Source organism: Oryzias melastigma, linkage group LG5 (assembly GCF_002922805.2).
Source record: "Oryzias melastigma strain HK-1 linkage group LG5, ASM292280v2, whole genome shotgun sequence".
Taxonomy (NCBI): Eukaryota; Metazoa; Chordata; class Actinopteri; order Beloniformes; family Adrianichthyidae; genus Oryzias; species Oryzias melastigma.
Window position 1 is genome coordinate 285,659 of NC_050516.1, and position 14,309 is coordinate 299,967.

General features: G+C 40.8%; 2 protein-coding genes across 2 annotated transcripts; one reads left to right on the plus strand and one right to left on the minus strand.

Moving 5' to 3' along the window:
- Nucleotides 1-1,201: 1,201 nt before the first annotated feature.
- Nucleotides 1,202-6,341, minus strand: LOC112144578 (glutathione hydrolase 7). The gene is made up of 14 exons (XM_024269155.2): nucleotides 6,171-6,341; nucleotides 4,922-5,327; nucleotides 4,727-4,844; nucleotides 4,569-4,636; nucleotides 4,428-4,501; nucleotides 3,980-4,161; nucleotides 3,825-3,912; nucleotides 3,627-3,757; nucleotides 3,296-3,378; nucleotides 2,391-2,543; nucleotides 2,140-2,257; nucleotides 1,938-2,081; nucleotides 1,764-1,860; nucleotides 1,202-1,678 (listed from the first exon to the last, which is right to left on the minus strand). The coding sequence occupies exons 1-14, from the start codon at nucleotides 6,298-6,300 to the stop codon at nucleotides 1,656-1,658; spliced, it is 1,815 nt and encodes a 604-aa protein (XP_024124923.1). The 5' UTR covers nucleotides 6,301-6,341; the 3' UTR covers nucleotides 1,202-1,655.
- A 3,408-nt stretch (nucleotides 6,342-9,749) lies between these two features.
- snai1a (snail family zinc finger 1a) lies at nucleotides 9,750-12,992 on the plus strand. Its single transcript, XM_024269039.2, has 3 exons — nucleotides 9,750-10,054; nucleotides 10,516-11,025; nucleotides 11,584-12,992. The coding sequence occupies exons 1-3, from the start codon at nucleotides 9,979-9,981 to the stop codon at nucleotides 11,766-11,768; spliced, it is 771 nt and encodes a 256-aa protein (XP_024124807.1). The 5' UTR covers nucleotides 9,750-9,978; the 3' UTR covers nucleotides 11,769-12,992.
- Nucleotides 12,993-14,309: the final 1,317 nt, after the last annotated feature.

Below are 14,309 nucleotides of genomic sequence, written 5' to 3' on the forward strand. Positions count from 1 at the left end.
AGAAAGAAAATGCAAGAGAACATAGAATAGAAAATGGTGACTGTTGTGGAGTAAGAAGTAACAAAGATTAATGAGGTTGAAGTGATGGGGCAATGAAGAGGATAAACATTGGAAAGGCACCAGGTCCATTAAGTACACGTGGAGGTATGGAAGTGTCTAGGAGAGATGGCAGAGGAGTTTTTGACTGGGCTGTTCAACACAATCTTAGATAAGAAGATGCCTGAGGAATGGAGAAGTGTGATGGTGTCCATTATAAGAAAACGGGAGATGTGCAGAGCTGTGGTAACTACAGAGGAATAAAGCTGATAAGTCATACAATGAAGTTATTGGAAAGAGTCGTGGAAGCTAAGCTAAGAGCAGAACAGAACATTTGTAAGCAGCAGTATGGTTTCATGCAAAGAAGGAGCATTACAGATCCAATATTTGCATTGAGGATGTTGATGGAGAAGGTCAGAGAGAGGTCCACTGTATCTTTGTAGATTTGGAGAAAACTTATGACAGAGTCCCCAATGTCCACAAACTGTGAAATTGTTTGAGGAAGTCTAAAGTGATTAGTGCAGTTCAGTACATGTATGAGGGCTGTAAGACAGTGGGGAGGTGTGCTTCCAGGGTGACAGAGGGATTACATCAGCTCTGAGACCCTTCCTGTTTGCAATGGTGATGGACAGAAGAGGTCAGACAGGAATCACCATGCACTGTGTTTGCAAATGACATTGTATTTGTAGTAAGAATAGGAAACAGTTGGAGGAAATGCTAGAGGTAGGGGTTTACCCTGGAAAACAAGCATATTCCTTTTCCAACTTACATCTGATATTTGCCCACTGGAGAAGATCCACAACACATGATGCAATCTCAATGAAGGGTCCATTTGTCATCAAGTTTGCATTTTAAGATGGAGTTACCTGATCAAGTTTTAGTTACGTATGGTTATGCAACTGATCAGCATTTCAGGTTAGTTCTGTAGGTTGTTGCTGTACAGTGTGAACAGTTTGTTCTAGTCATCTAATCAAACCCTCCAGTTTCAACAGATGACTTGACAGTTTTCAAGGCTCCAGATTACCATTTCCAGAATAGATCTATAGATAAGACAAACATTCATGGCAAGTTTGTCGTGCTTGTTGTTGTCCAACAATTGATTATGGACTTAGTACGTAGCCTCAAATTGTTTTAACGTAGTGTTGACAAAAAGAAATAAATAAAGTTTGTCATTAAATGTTACTCATTAGTAGCAGAACAAATACAGTGATGTTTACAGTCACCGATACTTAACTGGAATGTCCACACCATCCCTGTCACCCATGCAGAGTCAACATGTGTGGCAATACCTCATCTGCTGATCTTCCTTATATAACAGCCCTAGTCTTTTTGTTCACAGGTCATGTCCTTTAATAGACAAGAGTCTCAATGACAAGCATCATTCATTGGAGGCATTGTCACATACATTGGGGGTATAATTTTGATAAAACTTGCACAATTAATCTTTAGCAGCTGGATCTTCAAGGGCTTATGTAGGATGAGAGTAAATAAAAGGAGAACAATGCCAAAGTTTAAACAAAAACATCTCCAAAATCAGCTTGTTGTAATATGTGAGCTATTTCTTTGGATTTGTAGAAGTCTTCCTCAACTCAAGGTCACGTAGCCTTTGGCTTGAGAAACTACACATCCGTTGTAAATGCAGCTGAAAAGGGAAATTGGAAAAGATTACTCATAATTTTTTGGAAATGAAGGAAGAGGTCAGACACCAAAGAGGGTGTCACACTTACAGTCATGATGCTCATAAGGTTCACGTTGAGTGTGGAGTCGTCTCAGAGGGACGCTGTCATTTTTCTCTTTATGGAGGAACAGCACATTTACCAGCATCTGAAGATCACAGTCCACATATGGAAAAGCCATGGTTTCATTTTTTTTCTGAAATTAAAATCTGATGAAGTTCAAACCTGTGTGATTCTATTCAGGTGGTTTCGTCCACCTGAACTGCTCAGAGCCATATAGGTCCCACATTTATCCCAGGAGGGCACCAGCATGGCCGGCATTAGAAGCGTCAGAGGCCTCTTTCTTGCTTCAACGTGGTTTTCCTGAAACTAACAGATTAAATTAAAGATTTGTGAGATCATTTTATGAATCTGCACTCATTCCCACCTGCTCAATTTGAGGTTTGATGGAAGTTTTATTTGGCCAGAAAAAGTCAAGAATTAGGCTGTTGAGGAGAATGCCTGATGGAGTCAAAATCCTGCTTCCAAAGGGTCTGTTCAAGGTGCTGTGTATTTAGAAGAGAGGAAGAAAAAAGGTCAAAAGATTACCATGAGAGAACGTCACTCTGCCTGGCTGTGCATACCACGCATAACCTGCGAGTGTGTTTAACAGAAGACTATCGGCAGCTGCATCATCACCTTGCAACAGATACCATGAGGTTATCTGGTCCCATGACTACTACTTGTGCAGCCAGCAGCTCTGCTGGGAAGGAGTAGATGGTGGAGTTGCAGAGAGACTGGGACATTTGAAAGTGAATCATCCTGTTGCGCAGTATTTCAGCTTGACTCTTACTAAAAATAAAATAAAAAAAAGTTAGTGCCCATCATTTAGGATTTAATCTTGCATTCTACAGGTATTTGTTGAGTGGAATACCTCTGATGTGGGATTTGAATACAGCTTTACTTTGGTGGACTTGGGGCTTAAAGTCAAATCACCTTTTGATCTATTGTAAAAGTGTGGTCCCCCAAACTGCATTTTGTCTGTTGCCAATTCACGATTTGAATATAAAAGAACTAAGAAATACAATTTTAAGCTTAATCTTCTGTATGTTATTGTGGCATCAACAAGCTTAATCGTGTGAACAGTCCCAAAAATCAAACTCTTCACATGGTTCTGTGACTTTTCAATCTGCTGCAGCCAGAAACTGGAATGACTTGCAAAATAAAAAAATAAAAGACAATTTTAACGATGAATGCTGCTGTCACACAATGCAATGATTTTTAAAAGGGATCATATTTTAGAATTTTTTTTTTTTCTGATTCCATGTAACCCCTTTCCTTCTCAAAAGGTCTTGCCTTTTGCCAGGCCACTGTTGTAAATAAGAATCCTGTTCTTAATCTGCCCTGTCTGGATAAATAAAGGTTTAATAAAAAAATTTTTTTAAAAACCGCAAAACATGTTGAACACAATTTTCATCAGCCTGGGTCTTTAAACCCATGCATTCCTGAGTTGGCTGTATGCACATTAAAGCATGTGCACAAGTTACATTTAACAATGTTTAAAGTAGTGAAAGTCCAGTAATTGGAGTAATGCAGTGTTTTACTTGAGCATTGAGGAGAGAAGATCAGTCAAGTTGTTCTTATGGTCACCCAGTCCAGCAGCCATTGAGAAAGCCGTTGTCAGAGCCTTCATAAAAGGGGGAAACATTTTAATTCAATTCTAGAAATATGATTTTTTTTTAATATCGTCTGAACTTATAATTAAGATCATATGGATTTAAGCCAACTATTTAGCACAAAGCTTTCCAGCAAATATTGGCACGACTCAGGGATGCCAGAATTATTGAAAATGCATTCCTATGAAGTCACACTTTGAGAAGTGCAAGAATCTCTTCTTGTTAGAATGATTTATGGAACTTTTACAAAGCAGCTCACCTCCTCAATCCAGTGGTACATTTCCTTCTCTTTGACTCCATTTTCTTTAAAATGAAAGCCTTCCAGGAGATTGAGAGCTGCGATCAACACAGCACCAGCAGATGGTGGAGGGGGGACTTGAATAATGAAATCTGAAAGTAAAGTGATAGTGTCGGAACATACGTTTGAAGTTTATCGCCTTTCAAGTGTCAATTATACCCCCAAATCCACCCTCGAGGGCCTGCTGTATCTCTACAGTGTAGTTGCCCAGATCTCCTCTGCTCAGGACGCCGCCGTGTGCTCGCACCTGTGTGAGCAGAGAGCAACGTTATTTTCTGTTTTTAAAAGAAAGACCACTACAATCCATTCATCACCTCATTCTCTATCTCCTGCGCAAAAGCTCCACTGTAGAAATTCCAGACGCCAGCCTCCAGGACCTCTGCCAGCTCAGGCATCGTCACAAAAGAACCAGCACTCAGAGCACGGCCCTCCGGGAGGAACAGGTCCCGGAAATGCTTGGGAAGCTCCTCACCTTCTATTTCTGATATTGCATCAGCTGCACATGAAGATAATCAAGTCATAGCATGTTAAACTCCTATAAAACTCACTGCATAAAAGTGGGAACATTTTTTTTTATTTTTTTTTTAATCCAGGAGTTGTTCTTTTGTTGCCAAAGCTCAAACTGGACTAGAGTAAACTTGAGTTTAGAACTCAAGTTTTGAGAAAACAAAACAAAAAAAAAAACAAAAAAAAATTGTTTTGTATGTAGGTTAATTTTTTGCCAAAAAACAGGAGTAAAAAGGGGCGTTTTCCTTTACTCACCCAGACTACGTGACACATTGAACCCTTCTCTGGCCACACTTGCAGCTCTGCTGACGACATCCTCCCACAGACAACTGCAACGCTCATGTGGAATTACTGATTTGACCAAAACAACTGTCAATCATTTCAATTTCTCCTTACCTTCCATACAGCCTATGGGCACGGTGAAGCCCCATGAGCATTCCTGGCACCCCCACAAGGAGACCTGCCTACAAATGCACCATCCTATGAATGGATATTTACAAACTCAATGACAAGAGCAAAACTTGAAGATGCATTTTTACATACGGATTTGTTACCTTCATCTCAGAGGAATTTTGCACCATCTCCTCTCTTATCAGTTCAGGTGCAGATCCTTGAAAATTTATCACCCTGGTTTCATTTCTTCTGATGTCATGAACTAACATCACTCCCCCTCTATGGATAAACACCAATGAGAATACAAATATCTGTGCATATTATTCTAAAAACATCCACACAGGCAGGTTACATACCCCCCTACACTGGACACATGCTGATGAACAATGCCCAAGCAAAGGGCACCAGCGATGGCTGCGTCCACGCTGGACCCACCATCGCGGAGCACTCCTTCACTGAGCGTGGTGCAGCGCTCGTGATCAGACAGCACGCCTTTCATCGTGACCTGCAATGCAGCTATGATGAGGTCCAGGAATGCCATCAGTTCAGACGTACGAGTCACACAGCATACCAAGCCTGCATTCAGGTGAATCTGCAGAACCAGAGCAATGGTTACTCCAACTGCAATGACAATGGCCGCAGCGTACACTTCCACAGGGGTTTCCGGGCTGCAGCACTCCTCTTCGGCCTCTTGGAGCTTGGAGAAGCTTTGGTCAAACATCTCTGGGCTTCCAGAGGACATCTCTTTCAACTGAATGGGATCTGTGAGAGCAGAGAAAGCATTTTGTAAAGGCTTACTCAGCCTTTGGCTCAGATCCACAAAATGAAATGATCTCATTTGACCTTATAAGACCTGAAGTCATGTCAAATCGGCCTTTTGTTTTTCCTCTTTGACAGACCACCGCCAATGAAAATCATGTTTTTAAACATGTTCTTGCAGCTTTTTCTTATGATTGAGGACATATGTAAAACAATTTAAGATTTAAACTGCATTTCTGATTTATTCAAATCATATTTAAATCGTGATGGATCAAGAGAGGAAAAAAGGCCATCAGAAACAGCTGTCAGTTGTGATGCAGCAACTGAAATGGGCAGTCCAAAGTCTCCCTGCTCTGCTCCATTCTGATGCATCCGCTTGCAGACAAATGGATTCATGTACGTCTTTTTCCTCAGCCGAGCCGGAATCTGACTCAGAACTGGACAGCTCAATAGATCAGATATTGCTCACAATTTTTGTTGCACCAGCAATGTTAGCTATAGGGGCTGAAAGCTGGGGAGAGTTTGAAAGCAGAGGGATGATGGGATATCATTGAAGGCTTACTTTTGCACCAACAATCAGAGGTGAATTTCTAATGAGCTCCTGCTGCTCCATGGAAAATAAGAAAAAGTTTTTTTTTTTTTTTTTGGGCTAAAAGGGCATAATCATAATTAAAAGACCTCTGGATTATTTTTACAATAGAAAACTACTACTGTACTATAATAACCCTAAATGTTATGTCCACACATATGGACGCCAGGTCTTAAGAGGCCAAATTACTCACACCTACAGAAAAACAATAGCATCTTATTTGATGAGATTAGCCAATGTAATCTGCTTCCTCTCACCATGTTTGCTCTTCAAATCCTGTTTGCTGTCAATTGATGGTGATTCATCAGTAAACTCAGATGGACTCCCAAAACTCTTGTAGCTAAAAGCAGTGTGCTTGTTCAGTTTGGTTCCGGGACAGCTCTCCATCTTGTCTAAATCAGCTCAAACACAACAGTCTGACTCTTCCATTAAGTTCACTCAGCAGGAATTGAACACAGCAGGTGTAATCACCTCAAAACCAATGAAATTGGTTCATTTGAATTTGACTTCTTTAACAAGAATGTACAGATGTTTAAAAATATACTTGCAAAATACTTTATTCGAAACATTTTTAAAATAGCTTACATTGTTTTTTATTGATTAAAAATCATAAACAATACTTTATGTCATGATACAGAGAAATTCATACCTAATTCAGTCACAAGTGAGAACAATTTCATCTTTTTTTATTGCTCTTTTGAATGTGTGATTGTACATTGACTTCATGCAAATGATGCCACCAGTTAAATCTAGTTCCTGATCTCCAGCACTGGTTTAGCGGCTGAGGCTGCGAAGTACCGGCTGCTGCAGGTGGAATGAGGCAGGGCGGAATCTTTGGCGAGCACGGTTTTGCCGCTGAATAGTGTTGCGCGACACACGCTGTCTGTCTGCCCTTGCCTTCTGGAGACAGGTCAGGCGTGTCAGCTCCATCAAAGCTTTTGGCTGGAGAAGCAATGCAGACACAGCTCTGCAGTCACCAGCTGCTGCATCTGACACCCTGAAAAAGGAGAAAAAAACATGTCCTGAGAGACAAACTAGGGCAAATATGTTAAGCAATCTCTGGTAATAAAGTTTTCTGATTGCAATATTTTGAGATCACCTGACCTGTCAGGTTCTGTGTTTGCAGGTGGGTCTTTGAGAAGAGTGGAGGTGGATTCTTGAATGTCAGGTGTCAGAGCATCCTGGATTTCAGCAGCCTCTAAAAACACACACAGACCCATGTTTTGCAACAACTGGTAGATGTTTGCCAAGTACATAAAGAGTTTTTCTGCAGTACAGCAAACATGACGTAAGTGTTTGAGGTACTTTCTAAAAATGGCTTCACTGCTGAGGTGTATGTAAACACTTCTCAGACAGAGCATCATTTTTGTTTCATTCACAATCTTTTCTATAATGATCAACTAAACCTCTACATTCATAGTTCTCATTCTTTACCTTGATGTGTGATGACCAGCCAGTCTTCCTCCTTCGCCTCTTCAGACTTCCCATCTTCAGACTCCTCTTGGTCTCCAAAAAGCAGACGAGCAATTGTTCTGAACATAACTGCTCCTCTTCTTTACTTCTTTAGCTGGAAATTCTGAACTTTAACTGCAGAAGACAAATGAGATCAGAGATCATGTACCTCCGCTTCCAAGTTAAGTTTGATCATTTTGGTTAGAAGCCCATCCAAGCCTTTCTTTATTATTTTTCAAACTTAAGCAGTATTGAGTCAGCTGACTAGATTGCCCAATGAAATTCCTGTAGGATAGAGGAAGGAGGTCAGCCCCTCCTTTATTTCCACTGTATCGGATCCATCTGTTTCTATATGGCAAGGGGGCGGGGCTTCTATCATAAAGCATATTAATAAAAACGCTGTAAACTCTCTTTGTTAAATATTTTAGCATTAGATTACATCATACTTTGTAACTTTTAAAATGTGCAAATAAATAGATATCCGCAACCAAAATAAAAACATAATAAGTGATTACATTTAATCAAACTCAAAGGCACACATTTTACGCTTTTTAAGTTTATTAAAACCAACAACACTTACCTGACACTAAAGACGTGCAGTTTTTCCGGCCAAAAATGTTTAGTTTCAGACTAAAAAGCTATTTCAGACGCAAAAACATGCAATAAACGGGACAGTAGGATGTTACAAAGCGACTTTGTTGACGTTCATTTCAAAATTTCGGCTCAAGCCAACCCACACCGTAGCTCCGCCCACTATGGCAGAGCACCAATCAGAGCGCGCCTTTTAGTTTGATTCTTCCAGAGATCAAGCATGTTTGATTGAGCGGATCCTGTCCCATTTTTAGATGTTTTTGCGAGTTTTTACCTGGCAAAAACCGTTCAAGACAGATGTGAGGTCTTTGTCACTTTTGAGGAAACATCTGAGGACAAAACAACAGAAATATAAAGACACTGACGCTTTCAGTGAATGTTAAGCTGCTTTCCCTGCGATTATAACACGTTCTCTTCTGGCAAAAATATTTTCTTTTCAAGTTGTTTTTCTTGTTTTAAAAGTCAAGATCAAGGTCTTTTTCTGGCACCGACTTTCGCTTTTCTGATAAGCACTTCGAAAACATTTGGAAAAAGATATTTGATTGTTTTTCTTTACAGACGAATGATAAGTCCTTTAGTTTTAAGTCTATTTAGTAGGTCTACATCTTTAATTTTAAAACAAGCAGCTCAGTAGAAATTCCAAGTGACTTTTTATAAGGTTATATGTTTTAAAACGAAAAAGAAGCCTCCTATATGGCTTATGGTTATTTGGAAACATTTTCTATGTTAGAGCGGCATTTAAAATCACATTTCCAGTGTTTTTTAATATTTTCTTGTGGTATATTTTTATTATGAAGGACATAAAAATAAGCTTAAAATGCCTTTCTGAGTAAGCAAAATGAATGCAGTTCAAATATGGGCCCTTTTGTGACACTGGGTAGGTCACAATCCCCTGTTCCCTGTTTCGATGCATCCACTTATAGACGACTAGATCCATGTACGTCTTCGTTTTCATCAACCGAACTGGCATCTTGCTCAAAACTACAGCTGTTTTTCGTAGATGGCATGGGAATTATTACGTTTTCTTTTGCCCACTCCTTTTATTAGCACTTTATTATTTTATGTTTGTTCTTTATGTCTAACTGTTTGTGTTAAAAAAATAAAGTATCAAGTCAAACTTTGAAAATAATCCATGTCTTTTTTTCAAGATAAATCTTTAAGAATCATTCATAAATGTAGACAAATATTACATCCAGATCAAATCCAATCTTTTTCATACTAAAACTGGCATCCTTTTGTATTTGCTGACTAAAGTAGATCATCTCGTTACTCATTTTCTCCAGAAGGTGGCGCCAAAACTCTATAGACGTTCAAGGGATTGATGAAGTCGATATTTAAGGTGTCGTTATTTTGAAGAGAATCTGGGAAAATTAGATGACAGGATTAGAATTACATTAAATATCGATATGAGGATTTTTTGTCTATCCGTAAAATCTATAATGCACATTCTGTGATTTAGTAGAAATAAAAGGGCCAGATGTGCACCAAGCAGCAAATGTAATCTAATCAATTAAGATCGATTTATTGTGAACTACTTTATTTCCATACTCTCCAAATGCACACATTTTTTTTGTCAGTTTAGAGTTTTTCAGAATATCTTTTTCAAAACTAATAATGTCATGATGTCAGCTTTGTCTCTTTGCATTGAAAAGCTGCGTTTTCTTCAGAGCCCTGCTGGATTCCACCGTGTTAAAGTTGCGAAGCTCCCGTTTCCCCCCTCGGAGTGTGACGGCTTCTTCCTAAAAACTTGTGCAGCGAAATGCGGGGTGGGGAGGGCCCTCGGGGCGAGCACACCCCTACTGCCTGTGTCAGAGTATTTCAGAACAGAGACCAGCATTTAGTAACTCTGCATTGAAGCTATCACTTCGTTGCTGAAGTCCACCCCCCGACTCTTGGACCACAAGAGGATATTTCTGGGATTCTTCGGGACGCGCGGAAAACGACAGGATCTGCTTTTCTCCAACGTGCGTCTTGGCCACGGGTTGTTTTTACGCACGGAGAAATTCTACTTCCACGGGGACAATGCCTCGGTCTTTCTTAGTCAAAAAGTACTTTGCTAAACAAAAGCCAAACTACAGTGAACTGGAATGTCAGAATGGTAAGTAGAAAATATGTTTTAATACTTTTGTCTGGCCTTAAAAAACACCCTATCCTTACGTCATTGACGCAAACTTCACTGAAAAGCACCTGCTGTGTTATTTTAAGTAGAGTCGAGCATTTTCGAAAGCAGGCGACTCCCAAATCAAGTCGGGGCCCGTTAGATGCACTTTACCCCGTTTCTGCGCGCACACAGAGCTCTATTCATGTTACAAGCCCTCGTGAATACGTGGGAGGAAACGGCCCGTGGAACTTTCCCATATGGCTTTTATTTTATGCTCAGTCAAATCTCAGGAAAAGACATGGATCAGTGTGCCAAATAAGTGCAGAACAGAGGTTTGCCAGATGTTGGACGTTTATAAAATGTTGTTATGGTACTATTTTATAATTCAGATTGAAATAATTTGATTTTAATAATCATCCAGCTGCTGACCACTGACTGTCCTCCTCTTCCTCTTTCAGACTCTTCACCCAAAAGGTATCCTGTTGCCGAGCTTTCATCAGCAGACGGCTCTGCCACCTGCTTCACCACAGGTCTGCTGTGGGACCTGAGTGTCATCCCGGCCCTGTACCTGCCAACCTCAGAGTCAGATCTCTCTGCCACCTCAGCCCCCCTGGACCTCAGCTCCCCATGCAGCCTCAGTAGCAGTGCCAGCAGCAGCGGGGAGGAGGATGAAGGACGCTCCTCCGACCCTCCCAGCCCTGAACCGGTGCACACGTATGCCCCTCGACAGCGGATGAAATGTACTGGCGTTATGGCTCATATCAGTCCCCCAGAGGAGGAAGAGAGGGAGACTCGCGTCACGGCGGCCAGACCGGCTTTCCTTTGCAAACACTGTCCCAAAGAGTACACCAGCTTGGGGGCTCTGAAGATGCACATCCGCTCACACACCCTGCCCTGCGTTTGCACCACCTGTGGAAAGGCTTTCTCCCGGCCGTGGCTATTGCGTGGCCACATCCGCACACACACAGGTAAGATGTTGAAATTGAAATCCCCCCATTTCTGTAGTTCACAGCATCTCTGGCTGCAGTTGTTGTGAGTCAGCAGGTCATTCCCTCATCATTGGAGCATGACAATCAATCTGATGAACTCTACTCCCAATCAGCAGACATTATCACACAAGGAAGCCTTGTGTAGACTTAGTACTCATTGATCACTCATTGTGTTTAATGTCCCAGCAACAATGACTGCTTGGCTAATTATCTTATCATGGCTGCTGAAGAATGGGGACAGAGGAGGGACAAAAGCTGCAAAGAATGCCTGAACGCTTGCTGCTATCACTGAGCTCTTGGAGCCTGCAGCAACTTGTTAGCGTGCTAATCTCATTTGGCTCTGATTGAATCATGCTAATTCAGTCAGGTCCTCAGCCCCCACCATCACCACACAGCCATGTGTTTCTTCATTATCTTCACAATGTGTATGCATGTGTGTGTGAGGTGTTAATGGAGAGCTTGTGTGAAGGCCCATCGCTGCATGTGAATGACCACTGCAGTCAGGTGAACTTTGTGTTTTCATCCTCTTCTGTCCAGGAGAGCGCCCGTTCTCCTGCCCCCACTGCAACCGGGCCTTCGCTGACCGCTCCAACCTGCGAGCTCACCTGCAGACCCATGCAGAGGTGAAGAAATACCAATGCAGCGTCTGCTCTCGCACCTTCAGCCGCATGTCGCTGCTGCAGAAACACAGCTCATCAGGCTGCTGCTCCACCTCTGTGTGAGACACCGCAAGAGAGGAGGAGGAGGCTTAACGAGAGCTCAGAGCAGAGGAGGACTCTTGGATGAAGAGAGGAGGTCGGCACAGGCCCACTTAGGCTGTTTTGGACCTGCAAAGCCTAATTTTAACAGACCTGGAGGGAACCAAACCCCATTTATGGATCTGACTTTACAAGCTTTTTTGCTTCTCTTAGCCATTATTTTACAGCTGAGAAGCAGATTTTTTTTTTACTTCCAGTCTTCCATAAGGGCTTGTGGGAGGACCAAAATCTGACCAGAACAATGCAGAAACTCACTTGATATCAGTCTTTTTTTGTCTGTATTGTTTCCATTCCGAGCAGCAAGTATGTTGTGAACTTTTTATGGTAAGAGGTGCCTTTTCCTGTCTCAGTCTTGGTGCCGGTCAGCTCAGGATCATGGCTTAGAGACACAGCTGCTCAGAGGTAGGGGTGCGTGGGTGGAATAAATCTCTTGGCGTGTCACAAAAGTAAATGCACACACAGCTGTCTCTGGTAGTGCGGCGCAGATAGATGAGGTGCTAACAGGTGCTGAAGCCATGACCTTCGCTGGTCGAGAGCAGGTGACTTCCACTGCCCTTGGTTTGCTTAAGAGAAAAAGAGGAAGTATGTCATAACAGAAGAATGGCACCAGTTAGTGCTTTAGCGGGGATGACTTTAAGCCTCTGTTATGACTACACTCCCTTTAAACTGATGGATTTCAGAGATATAGGAAAATCTGCTCTGCTATTTTCCAAAGAAGATTTACCAAGAAATCAAGATAAAAGCCATGCACTCCTGGTTACCACAGTGTTAATAATACCAGCCATATAAAAGCCATATATTTGTAATGAATGTTCCTATGACATTGTAATGCATTTTCAGCCAAAATGTGCCTTATTTTACCTCATTTGGTAGCTGTGGCTTTAAATCTTGATGCAGTATTAGCAGAAATCCGCTCTATTTGTTTTTTTAAACCATAAGAAGGCTGGGACCAAAGATTTTTACAGTTTACACCACAGAAATGTGGTTGCCTGACATGTGATGAAAGAAGATGGACAACACAAAGATGAACTTTCCTAAATATTCTGTTTTTTTTTTTTCTAGTGCAATGTGCAAATGATGTATTATTTCATCTGTTTTTTTTGTACCATGCTTGTGTGTTCACTTGTAAAACCTGTATGTTGTAACTGACAACTTTTCATTCAATAAAGTAATTTATGTTTATTAAAACGACCAGATATTTACTTAAGCAGAGCAACAGTTGGATTTCTGCTTTGATGTGAGTTTTTAATCATTAACTGGGGAAATTTCTGCTTTGCATCCCATAATTAAAGAAGTTTCCGTTGTTTGGGAAGTAAACTGTAGATGCGCAGGTGAGCACAGGGTGTGATGGGCAACTGAATGCACCTGCTTCTAGTTTCCACCTGCCGTCTACCTCACTCTGTCGCAGCGTAAACATGGAGGGCTGTGCAGACGCGAGGGACCTTTGAATTGACGTAAAAGTTTGAGCGAATCCCATGAATTCATCTGCAAACCTCTTTTAGCTGCATGTGTATATATTCTCCTCTTGCTAGACGGTGAGTCAGAGTCTTTCCAGACTGGGGCTTTTAGATTCCCATGGCTCCTCTGCTCTAAGTCAGTAAGTCAAACTACTAGTCAGTTTCCTGCCAGGCCCTCAGTCGGCGTGCGGGGGCCGAGGCCCAATGAGGAGTGAGGTAAGCTGTTCCACTAACCCTTCCTGATTTTGAGTCAGGGAAATGTGCTCGGAGCAACCACAGCATCTTCTGCACTGACTCAACTCAATGCCGAAGAGACTGGAACGCAAACCAGGCTCTTTGTACAAACTACTTGCAAAGATTTAAAACCTTGTTTTTAGAAATTTAAGTCAATTTGAAAAAAAATCTAATCTATCTTAGTTCTACACCATTCCAACACTGTAAGAGGTGATATTTGGATCAATTAACAAAAGTTGTGTAACTTGTTACATTTAAAAAATATGGGTTTTCATAAAATTAAATTCTTAAGTTGAGTAAACCATCAACTCAAAATTTTAATGTGGTGAAAGCTAATCGTTTTAAATGTAACAAATTACAGAAAATTTGTTAATGTTTTACTTTCTTCAGTGAAGTTTTTCTGAAAATCAGCACAGTTGACTTTTTGTTTCATTGAGCTAAGCTAGGATAAGGAAATTATTATTAAAATGAGTTAAAATCATTTTGTTCCATACCCTTGGCAATAAAAAAACTTGATTGAAGTCTCAAAAAACTCAAATTTCACTCTAATTTTTGGTTTGATGTTACTTAAAAGTTCAATTATCATTATTTTGGAAACAAAAATGTAGATTTATGTTCTAAGTGTAAGCGTTAGTTTTAGATTTTAAGAAGATTTATTGAGATGAGCCAATGTGTGCTAAGATTTGAATATCATCTTTCCACTGCAATCAAACTAAACTACAGTTAAGTACTTAAAACTCAACAAATACAAACCATTTACTTAAAACTTGAAAAGAAGTACTTATTCAATTTGAAGTAATTCTAACAGTTACAT

Excerpts from the sequence above, each read along its gene's own strand:
- snai1a (XM_024269039.2), top strand. The coding sequence starts at position 9,979 with ATGCCTCGGTCTTTCTTAGTCAAAAAGTACTTTGCTAAACAAAAGCCA. Across the intron at positions 10,055-10,515 it reads TGAACTGGAATGTCAGAATG|ACTCTTCACCCAAAAGGTAT; the intron begins GTAAGTAGAAAA and ends TTCCTCTTTCAG. Across the intron at positions 11,026-11,583 it reads CCACATCCGCACACACACAG|GAGAGCGCCCGTTCTCCTGC; the intron begins GTAAGATGTTGA and ends TCTTCTGTCCAG.
- LOC112144578 (XM_024269155.2), bottom strand. The coding sequence starts at position 6,300 with ATGGAGAGCTGTCCCGGAACCAAACTGAACAAGCACACTGCTTTTAGC. Across the intron at positions 1,861-1,937 it reads ACCTGAATAGAATCACACAG|ATGCTGGTAAATGTGCTGTT; the intron begins GTTTGAACTTCA and ends TGTGATCTTCAG. Across the intron at positions 1,679-1,763 it reads ACCTTATGAGCATCATGACT|CTGCATTTACAACGGATGTG; the intron begins GTAAGTGTGACA and ends TTCCCTTTTCAG.